Genomic DNA, 17,364 nt, shown 5'->3' on the forward strand with positions numbered 1-17,364 from the left:
TATTATTCAAAGAAGCCACTGTGGATGTAATCATAAATATGCTTACATCAATCTATTGAACTATGTCAGCTCTAGAAGTAATGCAGAGTATTGTTGGATTTTGCAAAAGGACACATGCCTGTTTAGCCAACGTGAGCAAAGAGGCCTCGTACTTGTGCGAAACAATACAGATAACTTTTGCTATATTTGTGGTGAAATGATTTTTGCATCATAAAGCAGAGTATAACTACTATGGTTAAGAAAGCCTATCACCTTTTTTTGGCTGAAAAATTGGAAATCAGGACGAGAGGTGAGCCCCACATATATGCTGCAACACTTATGCAACAAATCTTCGCCAGTGGGTGTACATGAAAAGGAAATCTATGCCATTTGCAGTGCCAATTATCTGGAGAGAAATAAACAACAGATCATATCAGCAATTGTTACATCTGCATGGTGCCTCCAGCTGGGACAGGTATGTCAAAGAAGATAAAGTGGACTGTGCATTATTTAAACCTTCCACCAGCTATACGCCCAGTATCCCACAGAAAAAGACTGATGCAACATAATCATTCTCACTTGAATCAGACGAAGACGAGGAAGAGGATGAAACTTCTAGTCCTGAACCATCAATGTCATATGACCCATATTTTCTCTCATACTTCTTCTCTGAACCACACCTCATAACACAAGGCGGCCTAAATGACCTTGCCGAGAATTTGGAACAATTCAAGAGTAAGACAGAACTGTTTAGCTAAAGAATACAACAGTGGAATCTCCTGGCAGATTATGTTAGGGTTCCCATGTTCCGTGACCGTCAAAGGGATCTTGTCCCATTCTTCTTCATGGAAGTTGATCTTGTAGCCTGCACCAACATCGATGGTGTGATGGCAGCCTTCAACATCATTTATGATCCATTGTTGAGTGGGGATTGTTCATTGAGTCATCATATACGAGTCTTACATCTGTTTAGCTGTAATATGCCAATGTTTTTATATCAATTATAGTTGGTCATGCAGTCCATCTGAATGAAACCTATGAACACATGAAATAACTGTTGTGGTGCATAAACTATGGTAAGCATTAGTAGCAGCTTTGCGGCGACTAAAATGTTTTTGCTCTCTTGCTTGATCTGCAGACTGGACACACAAAGTACTGCTGTTTTCACTGCGAATGTGACAGTCGTGCGAGAGATTCCATCTACATCAAGAGTGATTGGCCACTTCGACAGTCATTGGAGAGTGGGAGGAAAAGTGTTCAGCATCCATCACTTGTTGAATGAAGGAAGATTGTGTTACCATCCTTGCACATCAAGCTGGATCTGATGAAGAACTTTGTCAAGGCCATGGACAATATACAAGTATCTTTCATGTACCTCCTTGGAAAATTTCCAAAGTTAAGTGAAGCTACGATAAAAGAAGGTGTCTTTGTTGGTCCTCAGATTTGTGAACGTTTCGAGATGATGCATTTAACTGTGCACTGAGTGGCCAGAAAAATACATTTTAGAAAGCCTTCCAGATAGTGGCAACACATAATCTTGGAAACATCAAGACAGACAACTACAGGGATGAGGTTGAAAACCTCATCAAGGCATTCAAAAGCCTCGTTTGCAACATGTCATTAAGAATACATACATTTTTTGCAATCTCAACTAATTTTTTTTTATTCCACCCGACTGTGGAGCAGTGAGTGACGAACGCGGCGAGCGATTTCACCAGGACATGGCAACAATGGAGAAACGCTATCAGGGAACAATGAGCCCATCAAAGCGTGCAGGCTATTGCTGGACAGTGACAAGAGATGCTCTATTTAATGAATACAGGAGACAAACCAGAAGTGCCGTGAAGACACTGAATGAGGACTAAACTATGTAGTTGTATATATATAATAGGTGTTTGCATTTTGTTTCAGAATAAATTGTATTTATATGACCCTTTTGCTGCTTTTTTAAAGTGTCACATAAACAGTACATGTGAAATATTATTATGTAAAGTAACCATGTAAACATGAAATGGCCTAGGTTTAGATTGTATGACTAAAACTCTACTATCTACACAATATACGTCGACGTGAAACGTGAAAACGTAAAATCTTGGAAACATTAGCCAATCAGTTGTTTAATTGTCACATTTAAGTTGAGCACATTACAATCGATAATAAATAGCACATTTTATCTTTGAAGCAGACGACTTCTAAAAAATTGTAGAGATGTTTTATATGAGCTCGAATACTGGCAGCTGTAATCGAAAACATTCACTAATATCTCCTCTTTATTTCAAGGTTAAAATCTATATTTCAAGACATACCTGGACATGACAGTAGCATGCATGCTTTGCTCTCTTGATATTCCCCGGTACAGTTATGTTCGTGAGGAGCGCCTTCTGGCAGGAACTGACACGTCCGTGTCCGGGTCATGGTTCCATTATCACAGGTGTGAGAACAGGTACTCCAAGCATTCCAGTCCGTCCAGGTACCATTGACTATATATTGAAATTGCAAATTTATGAGTTTAATTTTCCTTAGATAACAAGTATATTTATTTTAATTTCGAGACGAAAGAGTCGATGGTGAAGCAAACAAAAACTGACACTGAGGACTATTTATATTGCTCGACGATTATATTTACTTTTGTTTTTCCCAGAGATATTTTTTAAACGTTACTTTATTTGTAATGAACATAAAACGTTTTCATAAACAGGCTGGGTTTGTGATGAGGAAATACAGATTTAACAGCTTGATCGATAGCCAGATCAGATATGGAAGATTATATGGGTATTTGCAAAAAGAAAAATATGATAAGGGTTTATTAATTCAAGTAACAGCAGTTACTTAAAAGGATTTTTATAAATGTAAGTTTAGTAATTCTGACTTATTTAGTTCTTCAAATCTTTCCTCAAAGTTCGTTAAATATGAGTTCATTGTTAATGGATTCCACGGAATATTACAAGACAATATGACTGAACTGGTCTATTGTGAATACTAATGAATTTGTGAACCTGGACATGGCTTCATATTGCAGTCTTGAGTCTCTTGGAAATTTCCTACACACTCATTCCCTTTGGCTGCTGGTTCACTAAAATTGCACGTCCTTTGTCTATGCTGAACTGCAAAACCGCAAGTATGCGAACATGTGGACCAAGAAGACCATGCGTCCCAGTGGCCATCAACTGTAACATTACAACGTCATTGATTTACAACCCTGCTTTAGCATTTGATATCATCCTGTTGTTTTTTGTCTTTCATACTGACAATATCTGTTCGTCCATACAACAAACCAGTCAATTACATAAAAGCGATATGTTGATGTAAATCGATAAAAAGAACAGGTAAAACAATAAATATTTTAAGGATGTGCGCTTTCGATTCAACACATATACGATGATGACTTGTTCAGTTTTAATGAAAATAAAATGAAACGAAACATAACGATGACTAGATCTCAAACAAGATAAGTACTCGACGTATATACGATTGTTCTACTCTTTAATAAGATATAGATTCTGTCACCTGGGCATACGGAGGGATTGCATGTTAGTGTCTCCTTCGAGCTGCCGGAACAGTTTTTTCCATGGTCGGCTCCTGTATTTGGGAACATGCAGGTTCTTTCTCTCTGATATGTGCCATTTCCACAAGTCTGAGTACATACGGTCATGTTCGACCAGCTTGACCAGACACCGTCCACTTGAAAAGAAGATCCGGTGATTATTCATGTATTCTCATTATTGTTTTACTTCTTTTTTAATCTAGCTAAAGAAGCATTAAATTAAAATGTTATATCAGTACGGATTATTCAAACGCCGCTTACTAGTGTCCTAAGTGTTAAATACTGCCTGTAGTGTACAAGTATCTAGTAAAATAATTAAATACTCGATCACAATGCCAGCAAGAGAGTAACACAACTGAGGAAAATTCATAATCGAATAAAATCTATTTTAAAATCGGTATGATCACTAATTTAATTATCTTAAAAAATAAAAGTAATGAAATTCGCAGAATGGGAGGAAGAGAGTCAGATGTTCATTGAAAACCATTATTCTTTCACCCACTATCACTAAGTGAATGTCACTATCGTAATATGTACATTCGTGGTACCGACATTTCTAGCTAACCAAACACGAATTAAGGCTTACCACAGTCCGATAAAAGGCAATGTGGAGATTACGTAATTAGCTGTCTATCAAGTATCAGTGGCAGGTTAACAGGTGATTATTGTCAATCTCCAAACGGCACAGGCGTAAACCTAATGCACGTCAGCCTAATTTACCTTGATCAGTGACCTATTATACATGTTTAAAGCTATATCTTTTGACCATATTTCGATTATCCGGATGATCTATTAGCCAGACAAAATCTATCAACCTTGATAAGTCCCGATAATCGACCTTTATCTGTATATTGTCCCAGTCATATGGTATCAACACCATTACCATTATTGGCTTGTAGGCCAAGTAGAATTTGAAAAAGAGTGTGGATGCATAAGTTCATCTTAGCTTATATATTACGATCAATATTGCTTCGAAATAACATTTTTGTGTGACCTTTTGACCTTAGACGTTTCTAGAAGATATCTTGCTTATGACTTCTGTCATTGTGTCCTAGCTTTTTATATAAAGACAGTCATATTCAGAATTATTCATTCCATATCATTACTTATTCAATGTCTAACCTCAGTCTTAGTGGAATCACTTTTAGTTGTGTTTAGTAATTTGACAGGATTTATTTATTTAAATTATTCATTGGAATTACAAAGTGTTCATTTACTTTAGGACTAAAGTACTATTTGAGACGGTATTGTGAAGTGTTTCAAGGATATGAATTATAACAGCGTGATAGATTATGATTGCTGCCTCATAACATATTCGAAGCAATTGGCATATCAGAACATTCAAGAGTGGAATTTATTCAAAACGCCACTGGAATTCATTTAGAACACTCTTTATCTTTGGACCTGCGGTAGAACGTATGGCACTATTTGGGATTTAATTCACAATACTGTAAGTTCCTTTGAAATTTTAACTTTAGATTTAAAAATAGTTTTTGAATTTTACAAAACTTGTTCGTTTTCGCTCTTTTCTGTTGCTTAATTTAAGACCAATTGCAGATTGAGACGCTCATACTAATTGTTGAAGAATATATTAGATAAATTAAAATTGCTTTTGAAATTTTATATTCACTTTGTTTCGGCTTGTTCTTATTTCCTCAAAGTTTGATTTCACATATCTGATAAATATTTAGTGAAACCAGCATGTTTTTAGAATATCATTTAAACTGGAAAACTTCCTTTTGAGTACATATAAGAAAGGGTTAAAAATCTTTTGAAAAAGACTAGTTATTTGAGCTTGCCAGACAATACGATCTTCTGAAGCGAAGGCTTCTTTCGCGAAGCAAGAAATAAAAATTGTTTTGGTCTAGTATTTGGTGGAAAATAAGTTTTGGATACAGATATTTTGCACTTGATCAGTATGTTTGTGTCTGGTTTGAATAGGAAATTAAAAATAAAATAACTGATGGAATTAGAATTCAGAAAGCTTCGGTTTCAGAAGGAAATGGCACCAATGCAAAATGGAAACAAATTCAATATCAGAAACAGCATAGAGAACGAACAATACAAATGAAGAAAGAAAAAATACAAATAAAACTTCAGAAAGCGGAAAAGAAGAGAAAGAGAAGAAAACCAAATGCTAAATACAAAGGTTCATAATAATAAAGAAGACAGAAAGAAAGAAGAGAGGCGAATGCAAATGAAAAAAGCATTGATTGAAATACAGATGCAGAGAGAAAGAGAAAAACAAGAAAGAGAAATTCAATTGAAATTAAAATAGTTAGAACTGGCAGGCGGAAATCTCTCTCTTCTTTTACATGCAAGCCCAAGTTTTGATGTTACCAGAAATATTAGGGTTGGACCCACGTCTAAAGTAAGAGAGGCAGATCATTAATTTCATCATTTTGAAAAATTGATTAAAATTTGCAATGACCAAAAGAGCACTGGACGTTATTATTGCAAAGTGTACCTATTGGCTAAGATCGTGAAATCTACGCTTTATTTTTGTTACAGATAGTGCTAGCAATGATGCGGTTAAGGAAAGTAACTTGAAGGATTATGAAGTTGGTACCTGATGTATATGGACGGATGATTTCGGAAATGTGGAAAAGAAACTGCACAGACTCATGTAGAAATTTTCAGAGAAAAATAGCAAATATTTGATAGATGGTGCTCAGCCAAGAAGGTTGATCAAGATCACAATTTCCTGAAACAACTCTTATTAGTTGAAGAGTTCAAGAATTTCGTCCATAGTTACGTCAAGACCAACTTTGATGAGCGAAATGTCGACTCTGTAGAAAATGCGGCTCGTACAGCTTATGACTATCCCTTTACTAATAAAGTTTTATTTGTCATTAAGTCTTCCTTTCAGCAGATGTTTGGTAAAACAAATCAACTGAGTATCTCTCTCTCTCTCTCTCTCTCTCTCTCTCTCTCTCTCACACACACACACACACACATCACTAATAATAAAACATTTTAGAAGGTTCCTCACTAACAAAACTTAAACGTTGCACTAAAGGCTTTGCATCTTAAAATATGGGTTTACTCATTAACGATAACGCATATTGGAATAAAGTAAAACAAGGTTCTCATTGGTCTAAGAAAATGAAAAGCCTATCCCTGGAGAGTGTAATAATAATAATTCTTATCGATTATGCTATGCAATAAAATGCTATTCCCACCAGATATTCTTACAATAAAGGGCACAATTACCTTTGGAAAAACTTAGATAAACCTATTCTCACTATAACTCATGGAACGTTTTAGGAATTAGAAATGAAGAGTTATCGACTGGATCAAGTAAAGGAGAAAAATGTTACTAACCGTTCGATTTTCCATGACCATCTATTCACTGATGATTGGCATTCAAGAAACCTAATCAATTTCTCTTAGCATTTGAGAATTTGAATTAGGGAATAAAAACCTCGAGGAAATACTGCTGCTTCTAAATTAAAAAAAAATAATACGAACTTGGAATAATATCGTACCTGGACACAATTTATCCGCACAAGATTGGGTCTCACTAGCATTTCCTAAGCACGGCAATCCTTTTGATACACCAGCCGTGACTTCGCAAGTTCGATTTCTCGTGCGCACACCACTACCACATGTAGCGGTGCAGGTGCTCCAATTGCTCCATTCTTTCCAAGTACCATCCACTATTCATTAATATGAGAGGATCAGAATTAAATTAACACATTGTTTGCAAGAGAGACTACAACCAGAGAGTTTGGATAATTCAAATAATCAGAGATTCAAAGATTGAGTAAACGTGCCAACTTCTTGCTTCTTGTCTAATGCGTGATCACAAATATTTTCATTATAGGTTCCAATGAAATATCTGGAATGAAGGCAAAATTAACGACATATCCAATATTTACACCCAAGAGCAGAATAAACTTTTAGATTTTGATTCCTCAATATATATATATATATATATATATATATATATATATATTCAAAGGATTATTCCCTCTCAAGAAATCGGCTTTAAAAGCTTTTTTATTATTAGTGTTGATAAATCTGCGTTTTCACATATTAAGATTTTATATTTTTGCTGTTTCCTGTTGGTTTTCGTTTTTGCTGTTCCAACAACTGTATTCTCCTCAGATTCTGAATGTTCAGGCAAATATGATCCGACTTCATCTTGAACGTAGTCTTCGACATGCTACTGTATAATTATTCCACTTTGTTAAAGCTGTGTATAAAGATTTTGTCCTGTACTTCAATAGTTCACTTAGAAATTACCATATATCTGGTAATCATTAGATTTAAAAGCACATAGACTAGAAAGAAAATAATGTCCATTTGTTGTACCTGGGCATAATTGCGTGTTACAAGGCTCTGTAGAATTTCTCGGTTCTTCACAATCTTTACCATGAGGATAGCCATCCTCGAAGATACACGATCTGGACCTTGACCGTGTTCCATTCCCACATGTACGAGAACAGACGGTCCATGCCGACCAGCTTGACAATTTACCATCCTCTGAAGTATGAAAGGTAAATTCAACATGAATTGGAAATACGTCATTCTAATATTTGTATTCAGGATGTGTCCAAAGTCTCCTCCGGAATATGCCAATTAGTCATCCGAGGATCCTCTTCCCATTATCTTGGACATGACGGGGATTTTAAAAGTTATCGACTAATAACACTATTCAGAAATATGTAAGGGTAAATAATAGGATTAGAAAACACTATTGATCATCGACGACAGCTAACCGAAAATGCTTTTGCAAAAAAAAAAATACATTTATTCTTTTTATTCCTGACATGATCCGGAAACGTTTTTGTCAATCAATATGCATCAAATACTAGTTACGAAGACTTCCAGTAGACTTTCTTACTACATATTCAAAAGAAACAATTGCAAAGGCACTTGTTTGTTTATGCTTTTGGTCCACAAGAAATGTGGCAATGGAACATGTTTGTTACTTACTTTTTAAACCTGAATTAACTGATTATTTTCAGTGACGCTGTATTTGGTAGAGTGTCCTATGTCATTACGAACGTTTTAGTCTTGATGTATTCACTAGAAGACTAAAACAGCCGAAACAATTTATTTAGAATCGTTCATCATTAATCATTGAAATAGTATTTTTCATACTAGAACTCTCTCCCCCAATACCCCATCCACCACTCACCAAAACACATTCACACAGCTCTTTCTGCAGACGTTTCAGAAATGTTTACATTAGTTTATGGAAGAGTGTGTATATGCATATCCAACTGTAAGAAACATTTTATCAGTATAAAAGTATGTCGCATGACATTTCATTTGCAAGGTAAATTTGAAAAAAAAAAAAAAAAAAAAAATTTCTCTCTCTTTCTTTGCGATTAGTAATTCAGTTTATTTTGGATGCAAAAGGCTGAATAATAAGTATTTACTTTCATCGGAAACATAAAATGGACGTTTGAAAGAAAATAAATTGCGTGGAATAAATGAAAAAGAAGGAAACTGAAATAAAACCCGAAATGCCTTACTAGCACAGAGCCCTTGGAAACATTCCTTTGACTCTGAGTCTTGTCCATGGCAAGGTTCTCCATGAGGTGCACTGGGGTCAAATTTACATTTCCTGGTCCTATGTTCTGTACCATTACCACAGGACACAATGCAACCCGACCAAGCTGACCACTCGGCCCAAAATCCGTTCACTAAATTCGGAAGAAAAAAAAACAGATTTAAATCTAAGGACAAAACATTAATATTCTCATTCATCATTTTGCAATTGTGAAACAGGGGTTATACATTTATCTTGGTATGTGTACGTGTGTATGAATGTACATTTCACAGATTACATAGAAAGATTGTATTGAGATATTACTGGATAAACGTCGCTTATTTTTTAACCACTAGTTCTCTTGTGAACATGGCGTTGGTAACTTCAGTGAGGTTACACGATACCATAGGTGGTTAACTGAATCTTTGCATGCCTTTTAAGGTCAATTGCGGATGTGAGCTATTATTGAGAAGAGGGAGACCACTCTCTGAGCCAACCACTCCCGTCTTCCAATAAGTCAAGTATTACACATTCGCAAAACTATGCAGCCTTTCCCGCCTGAATAAAAACTATTGTGTATGTTGTTATTAGTTCTAAAATGAGCAATATTTCTCTAATAGCAGCACTGAGGGTATCCCGGATTCCCATCGGAATCGGAAATGTTGGATAAGGCTCAATAAAAGTCAGCAAGATATGTATGCAAATTAAATTCCACGATAAGTTACAGCACCAATCAAAGCTGTTTACAAGGACATTATTTGTACCGCGATACACATACCGTTATAACTGCAGTTATATTAAGGAAACACAGTGTAATGTTCTGGGTCAGAGACCTGATACTTTAGTTTAAATTTCCGTCTATTAATAGCTGGAAAAATATAAGGTCGTGATTTTTAGCAAAATAGACCATAGTATATCCATTATATCATTTGAAAAACATCGTTGTCATGAGATTAAAAACAAATATCTCGGCTCAAAATAAATATCATGCTCCCCAACCCCGAAAAGTATCTGGTCAACCTTACGTTAGATGAATTTGTTATATGTATGTTCATAACCATTGTGAAACTTGTAGCCAAAAACTGTAGCTAAAGAGAGATGATTAAGCTGGCATTATAGTTCACATCCCATGAAAGACATTGTGATGATGTTAGAAGATTTCTTGATAAAAATAGGAAGTGCTGAAACTTTCGATGTACTTGCTACATAGTTGTAAAGATAGGTACGGAAACTTTCAGTGGTATTCCAACATCCGGGCAAGATATTTATCAGAGGGCCAGTAAACACAATACACACTTACTCAATAAACGATAAAATGCAAAGTGGACTGTAAAGAAAACAACTGCATTCCTAAAGCGTTTGAATAGTTCCGGGTCTTACAAAAGTATACATGTACTTAACACATGAAGATATGCTAGTAAATAACTGAAAATGAGAATTTAGATTATTTTCGTTTCAATCCGAAATTTTTCCAAAAGTTGAATTTGGCTGAAATATCTTTCAAAACATCCCACTGGGCGACCACGATGGCACACGCGACACATATCACACATGGGATTAAAGGATATTAAATATAATTATATTATTAATATCCAAAACTAAATTGAGACAGATACAACTCTTCTGTGAACTAAATTTAATTATTTTGTCATGAAAATGAAACCATGATGTTAATGGTATCAAATTCGTAACAAGATTTATCGGGAATTTCCGTACACTCCTTAATAACAGAAACTACCGTAGTACCCAGACAGTTATGAAACACATGCTGAGAACACTATTATATTTACATCGCAGAAAGATAACCCCAGAAGAAACTACTCATTCAATTCAAGAAATAAAACAACCCCAAGATACCCGAATGAAGAAAAAACAGAACCATAACAAATGTTCTGATAAACAGAGCGTCCTCTGATAATTTTTCTGTTAATTATTTCACCAGATCTGGCATAGTAACATATTCTCCATATCAAACTCGTGAAGAATCGTGCGATGTGCATAGAGAGGTTCGTGTCCTAATAATGATGACGAGCAGATGGGTTAAATTTAGCGGTGACAGGAAGCACATACTGAAGGTAAATGTTACAAATAAATTTGGCCATGACCCGTCGTTTAAGGCAACAAAGGTTTGAGTTATCTGTTGCAAAACGAGATATGGTGGTAGCCTGTCTGGAATTAAGGGTACATGTATTTTGATCATTTGATAATTCATTTTCTTTCCTTCTAGGAGTGGATGCGTATGTATGTTAACGATTACTTTATCGCACAATACTGCCATGTACCCGTGTACAAAGAAATATGTGCAAATAAATTTGTGAATGTATTTAATTGTCAATACGAAACAATATGATTTCGATTCAAGAAATTATAACAATTCCTAGAAAATGAAATTAGATATTTTTCTCCAAAAATAATATTTCCATGATTTACAATCAATTATCAACAATTGCCTAAGACAACCAATTCAAATCTAAAATAGCATTAAATCAAAACAAATATGATAACTACTTCGGATTTTCTGACAGCTTGTCGAATTATCTTGTAGCACCTTACAAACTCTAACTCTGTGTGTCCTCTCTCTCTCTCTCTCTCTCTCTCTCTCTCTCTCTCTCTCTCTCTATATATATATATATATATATATATATATATATATATATATATATATATATATATATATATATATATTCTATGTTTTAGTAACGAAAACATAATGGTTTTCTCTCTGCTCGTGTTTCATTATATGCATGTGGCTGAGTATATGTGTGTGCCACAGTGGAATTATAAGATGACGGTCAGTATTGCTAATGGATTCATTGGAGACCTTTAGCGTAATGATAACCATGAATGAGACAAGATAACTCGAAATGCGCACATAATTTTTAAATCATCATCAATTGTCCTATTGGAAAATATCGTACACGTATAATCGCATTTGTTGTCAAGATTTGAAATCAGCAAATAAATTATATTTGAACTATTACCCTTGTTGACACTGCTCTGTTCGTCAGTTTTCCAGTAGTAAAACTACCCTGGCCAGAACACATTCATATTTAATATTTAATAGAGGTCACATCATTACGGCTTGAGTAAACATTCATTGAATGATATTAATCCAGAGTGTAAAGTTACAGATTCAGTAAACGTTACACGTGGAACGTTTGTTTCTACAAGCAGTAATGACTGTACAAACCAATATAGTTCGCAAAAACTGTGATTACTTCGCTTGTTTAATCATGCTACATGTCTGCGGCATGATGCCGCAGGGCTTGACATCACTATAAACTGCCACATTGCAGACATCGTAGCGATATAACTGAAAAAATGTTAAAGCTACGTTAAAAATGAAAATCACATCGCTTGTTTAAACTTGCCATGTGCATTTAGTCAAAATAAACCTCAAGAAACAACCGTTGCATGCTCTACACTGAAATGCTCACCTCCCCAGAAAGCGTAATACAGATCGTACTCATATTGTATGTCACGCCGAAGACAAAAGAAGCCGTAACAATATGTTCGTGCTTTGACAAAAGTCGAACGTTTTTCTGTCTTGTTTTTTTTTTTTTTTTAGTTCATAGAAACAGCAAGCCCACCTTAACTAAGGGAGGTAATGTAGTCGTTACGATTGCGATTGGAACATCTCATGGACATTTCAGTGACGGTGAGAAATAACCCCCAGAGTTGTTGGAGAAACACATATTAATTTAACAGGTTTGTTGATTCGCCACTGCTACCCACCCACCCCGGTGGAGTACACCACTTGTGTTTCAACAGTGAAGACCGAACATTTATAATAATAATAATAATAATAATAACAAAATAATAATAAGTTTCATTTCTGGTCGGCCTTGGCTTGATCAATTTTTCATAATATGAATGTTTAGCAAGCTTTTGAAAAGTATACTTCGCAGAGTGGTAGAGTGTTATAGTAGACCTTACCTGGACACAGATCTGTATGACACTGCTGAGAAGATGAGCTATTTCCAATGCAGTCCCTTCCGTGAGGATGGTCATTCAGAAACACACACTGTCTGCTTCTAAACTGAATACCGCCGCCGCAGGTTTTGGAACAGGCCGTAAAATTAGTCCACGCTGACCACGTACCGTCCACTGATCATTTATAAAATACGTTATGATGTACAATAAATGAGTACTGATTGCTTAAATTTGTAACTAGTTCATTTCAAATTATGATTATTTATTCACCAAAATATTTTCAGTATACTATTCTTCAGGATTAAAATGACATTATATTAATCATGTATCGTGAAAAAAAATCCTATTATATATCATGGATAAAAATAACAATTACAGAAAGTTCACAAGTCCTCAAACATTTTGAAGCATATGTTGGCACTGAGATTTGGTTGAGTATTGAAATATTGAAAACATGTCATGTATTAATTTCATGATTCACAACATAACATCTACAACTTGATCGCTGATTAGGTTTATTTTAAATGTATTTTCTGCTTTTATCAATAAATGTGAAACTTTATTTATGTCAAACAACACACACACACACACAAACACACACGCACATACACACACACACACACACACACACACACACACATATATATATATATATATATATTTCGAAGTTTAGACTGGAATGTTTAAGATAGGAAATCTGTGAACCAGGATAGTTATACAAATATTTAAATTGATAAATAGAGACTAGAATTTTAAAGCATTTCTATGTTATAATTTGTTTTATTTATTTTCTTTTGACATATTAAAACATCCACTAACCAGGGCACGGTCCGGCATTGCAAGGATCCGAGGTGGTGTTAGCACCAAAACATGCCGCTCCATGAGGGGCTGCTGGATCGTTAAATAGACAGCTCCTGTTCCTTGTATGCGTACCATTACCGCATGACACAGAACACGTGGAATATGTGCCCCAATTAGACCATTTTCCATCAACTAAAGAAAACATGGATAATGAAAAAATAGCAATATCGACCTAAATTTGCAGCTTATTTTCAAAATGTTTTGCCATGAAGCCTGGAAAGGTCTTTTCTATTTAAAACGACATGTCATACAAGTCATGTTGACATTCGGTATCGCCTATTTCAGCTAAATTTTTCATTTTTGAGAATTTTATTAACCATTCCGTTAAAAGAACAATTATTCTCATCATTTATTACATGTCGATCAATATTTATCGGGACTTTTGTTGCAGAAATTCCCCAGAGAAATAAATACGAATTGTTGACCAGGCCAGCCAAGAGGTGTGATCCTATGTAAAGTAGATTGAACGATACGCTATGATGTTAGAGTGAATGCATCGTATATTGCAAAATAATTGAACTACCCCTGCACTGGTAATGATAAGTCCCGACGTCTTCTTTTATTGACCCAATTTAGTGCCAGTTTGCCATTTAAAAAGTCTATTGTAATCAACTATTTTGGTCTGGAAGTTATGTGATGGCAGCTAAGGATTGCTACCATCGTGCTAAGATATATACTGATTTTATCAACATTAAATTAGTTAACACGGTGATATGCTTGAAAGTTGTTGTTCTTCTAATAATATAGTCATGAAGAGATTGTGAAAAAGCAACAAAATCAAAATCCCCTTATTTTAGTATAATTTCTCACAACCCATTTGGTGCATTTGCTTCATAATATTTAGTTATAACTTCATGTCCAGTTTACTTCTCAATCACGCACTCAAAGAAAACTAGTTTGGACAAAACATCCATTAAAAATAATAAATTTTTGGAAACATGGAGTTTACTGTCCTTTCATTAATATGTTTGTTATCTTACTTACTTGGACAGCGTTCTGTATTACAAGATATCGACTCTTTGGCATCACCAGGACAGGGTTTTCCAATTGGCTCTGTCGGGTCATAATGACACTCTCTAGTTCTCGATTGTGTCCCGTTTTCACAGGACTTGCTACATGAAGACCAGGTCTCCCATGCATTCCAAATACCATCCTCTAGAAATATAAAATATTTTGGAAAGTTAAGCGAATAAGTAGCTTTCCAAGTATTTACCCATAATGCAATCCACTGTAATATTTATACATAAAAATGAGGATGGCAGTTCACTCAGAACGTCCACTACTTTGTCCATTGTAAATTAACTTCAAATGTAAATAGTAGTCATTTTGGAACTTCTTCTATGCCTGCTGTTGTTATTACGTACCACGAAAGTCATTAATCTCACATCAATCAGATGACGCGCAATCACTAATAGCAACATAAGATGTTGTTATTTTCAACGTGAAAACATACATACATACATACATACATACATACATACATACATACATACATACATACATGCATACATACATACATTGACTACGCTCCTCCAAAAGAGAAATACGTACGCGAGACAAATATAACTTTTCGTAGAAGACGTTTTCTTTATAAATATACGGCTAAAATTATGACACTTGATAAGACTCTGCTACTACTACTACTACTACTAATGATAATAATAATAATAATAGTAACAATAATAATAATAATAATAATAGTAATAATAAATAATAATAATAATAATAATAATAATAATAATAGTTTATGGGGGAAGTGGAAGATACACCATTTGATTTACCGATGAGAAACCTGAAGGCAGGACCTATTTTGTGTACCAGCTGTTCAACAGATCAATATCTGATTCCAATGGTGGGGTTATAATGTGAAAAATAGTAGTTGTCTTTTTGAATTTTCGATAAGCTTAGCCCTTTTTCAGGACATTTTCCTTGTTTCGTCTAGAGCAATTCGTCTGGCACGTTTTTGGGTTTCTTTTGTTTGTTTTGTTTTGCTTGTTTCTTTTCCCTAGCAATGAGCCTGGCCTAGATCAGGATATTAGTGTTAGTGTTTTCGACCAGGGCAATGAGCCTGGCCAATATTAGGATATTACTCTTCAGCTGATTCCTTAATAATAATTTCAGGAGCAGAATTTTTCCGAAAGGATCAGAATTCAGCATACACTTATGACTTAGAAAATCATCGTGTAATGTCAATTTCCTATTTCTGTCTTAATGTTATTGTTGTTATTTCATAGGTCAACTGAATCGCTATCTTTTCAGTACAAAATTTGCTAACACTTTATGTGCAATGGATTGACAAGTCAATCGTGGCTAGAAGTATCAATTCATATGAGACTATATTGCTTCAAGTAGCTTCGATCATAAAGTACTGTCAGACGACGAAGCTAACACTAAATGAAGAATTGATATATAGAAAATTAGATAGATAATGCGTATTTTTTTCATGATTATAGTTTCTAAACGTAATTTAGTTCATACCATATTAAATAGTAACTTTCTCTATAGTTAGTTTGCAGATTAAAGATGTATTTCCTCTATTATGTGTGTAAAATTCATTGATAGTTTTTCAAAGCTGACTATGCTTTTAACTAAGTAAACATCACATGATCTGACTTCAGGATATCAATTCTTGAAAGACCAGGTTGACCTAATTCTTGAATGGTCATTATTAAAATAGCTGATCATTATTACGAGTTGAAATTATTCTAAAATCACATAAGTCTTAGTTATCTATAAAAAGAGATGAATTACAGAAAATTAGGCATTCCTGCAATAATCAATAGTCTCAGAGAAGCAATATTTAGTTGTGTTTTAATCGAGACGATTAGATCATTAGACTATAAGTTATTGTTAACTTAAGGTTTCTTAACCATGTTGATACAACAAATAACTTTCGTTTTATCAACTAAATATCACACAATCATGAGACTGTAAATTCATTTGTATGTGTGTTTTTCTTGCGTCACGATAGATCGATTTATCAAATCTCTTCTATAAGCCTCAGCTTTTATTTCAGGCTAACTTAGAATACCCAGAGAATATTTTATGTTAATAACTTAGGCAGGGTCCATTTTACGGAACTAAAAAGTCTCGTACAATATCTTCCCAACACCGATTCTTTGTTATCCAACAAATAAACACCAAGAATCTAATAATGCTATAAACGAAGACGTAAATGCAAATAGTAATACATAAACACTATGTGTGTTATAATTGTGTTTGTGGCTTTGTTTGTGTAGAAACCGACAACGAACAGTGCAAAATTTTGTTGTATCTAGATTATGCGCTTTAGACGCTCACTGAGGATACGTCAAAGTCAGACAAAAATATAAATGTTACAAACAATAAACAAAATAAAGCGCAGAAATTACAAACGTACACCTGACTTTCTCTAATGGAAGTATTGTTTCAAAATGTTTGATGTTGCGCCTAATGGGTCTAGATTCAAGCCAGTTTTGTATTGGAATCTGACAAAGACTCACTGAGAACAGAATTCACTTGGGCTTGTTTTGCCCTGTTCGTGATTACTTGTTTTGTTGAATCT

General features: G+C 34.7%; 1 protein-coding gene across 1 annotated transcript in view; it reads right to left on the reverse strand.

Moving 5' to 3' along the window:
• The window catches only part of LOC149799666 (SCO-spondin-like), a 123,598-nt gene that overhangs the window by 32,346 nt on the left and 73,888 nt on the right, over positions 1-17,364 (reverse strand). Inside the window, exons 25-33 of the mRNA XM_089959020.1 lie at positions 14,805-14,975; positions 13,779-13,952; positions 12,963-13,133; positions 9,010-9,180; positions 7,841-8,011; positions 7,012-7,182; positions 3,487-3,660; positions 2,976-3,146; positions 2,286-2,459 (exon numbers count right to left, since the gene is read on the reverse strand). Coding sequence (XP_089815146.1) covers positions 2,286-2,459; positions 2,976-3,146; positions 3,487-3,660; positions 7,012-7,182; positions 7,841-8,011; positions 9,010-9,180; positions 12,963-13,133; positions 13,779-13,952; positions 14,805-14,975 — 1,548 coding nt within the window. The remainder of the gene's footprint in view (positions 1-2,285; positions 2,460-2,975; positions 3,147-3,486; positions 3,661-7,011; positions 7,183-7,840; positions 8,012-9,009; positions 9,181-12,962; positions 13,134-13,778; positions 13,953-14,804; positions 14,976-17,364) is intronic.

Source organism: Sinohyriopsis cumingii, chromosome 5 (genome assembly GCF_028554795.1).
Source record: "Sinohyriopsis cumingii isolate HCF-2022 chromosome 5, ASM2855479v2, whole genome shotgun sequence".
Classification (NCBI taxonomy): Eukaryota; Metazoa; Mollusca; class Bivalvia; order Unionida; family Unionidae; genus Sinohyriopsis; species Sinohyriopsis cumingii.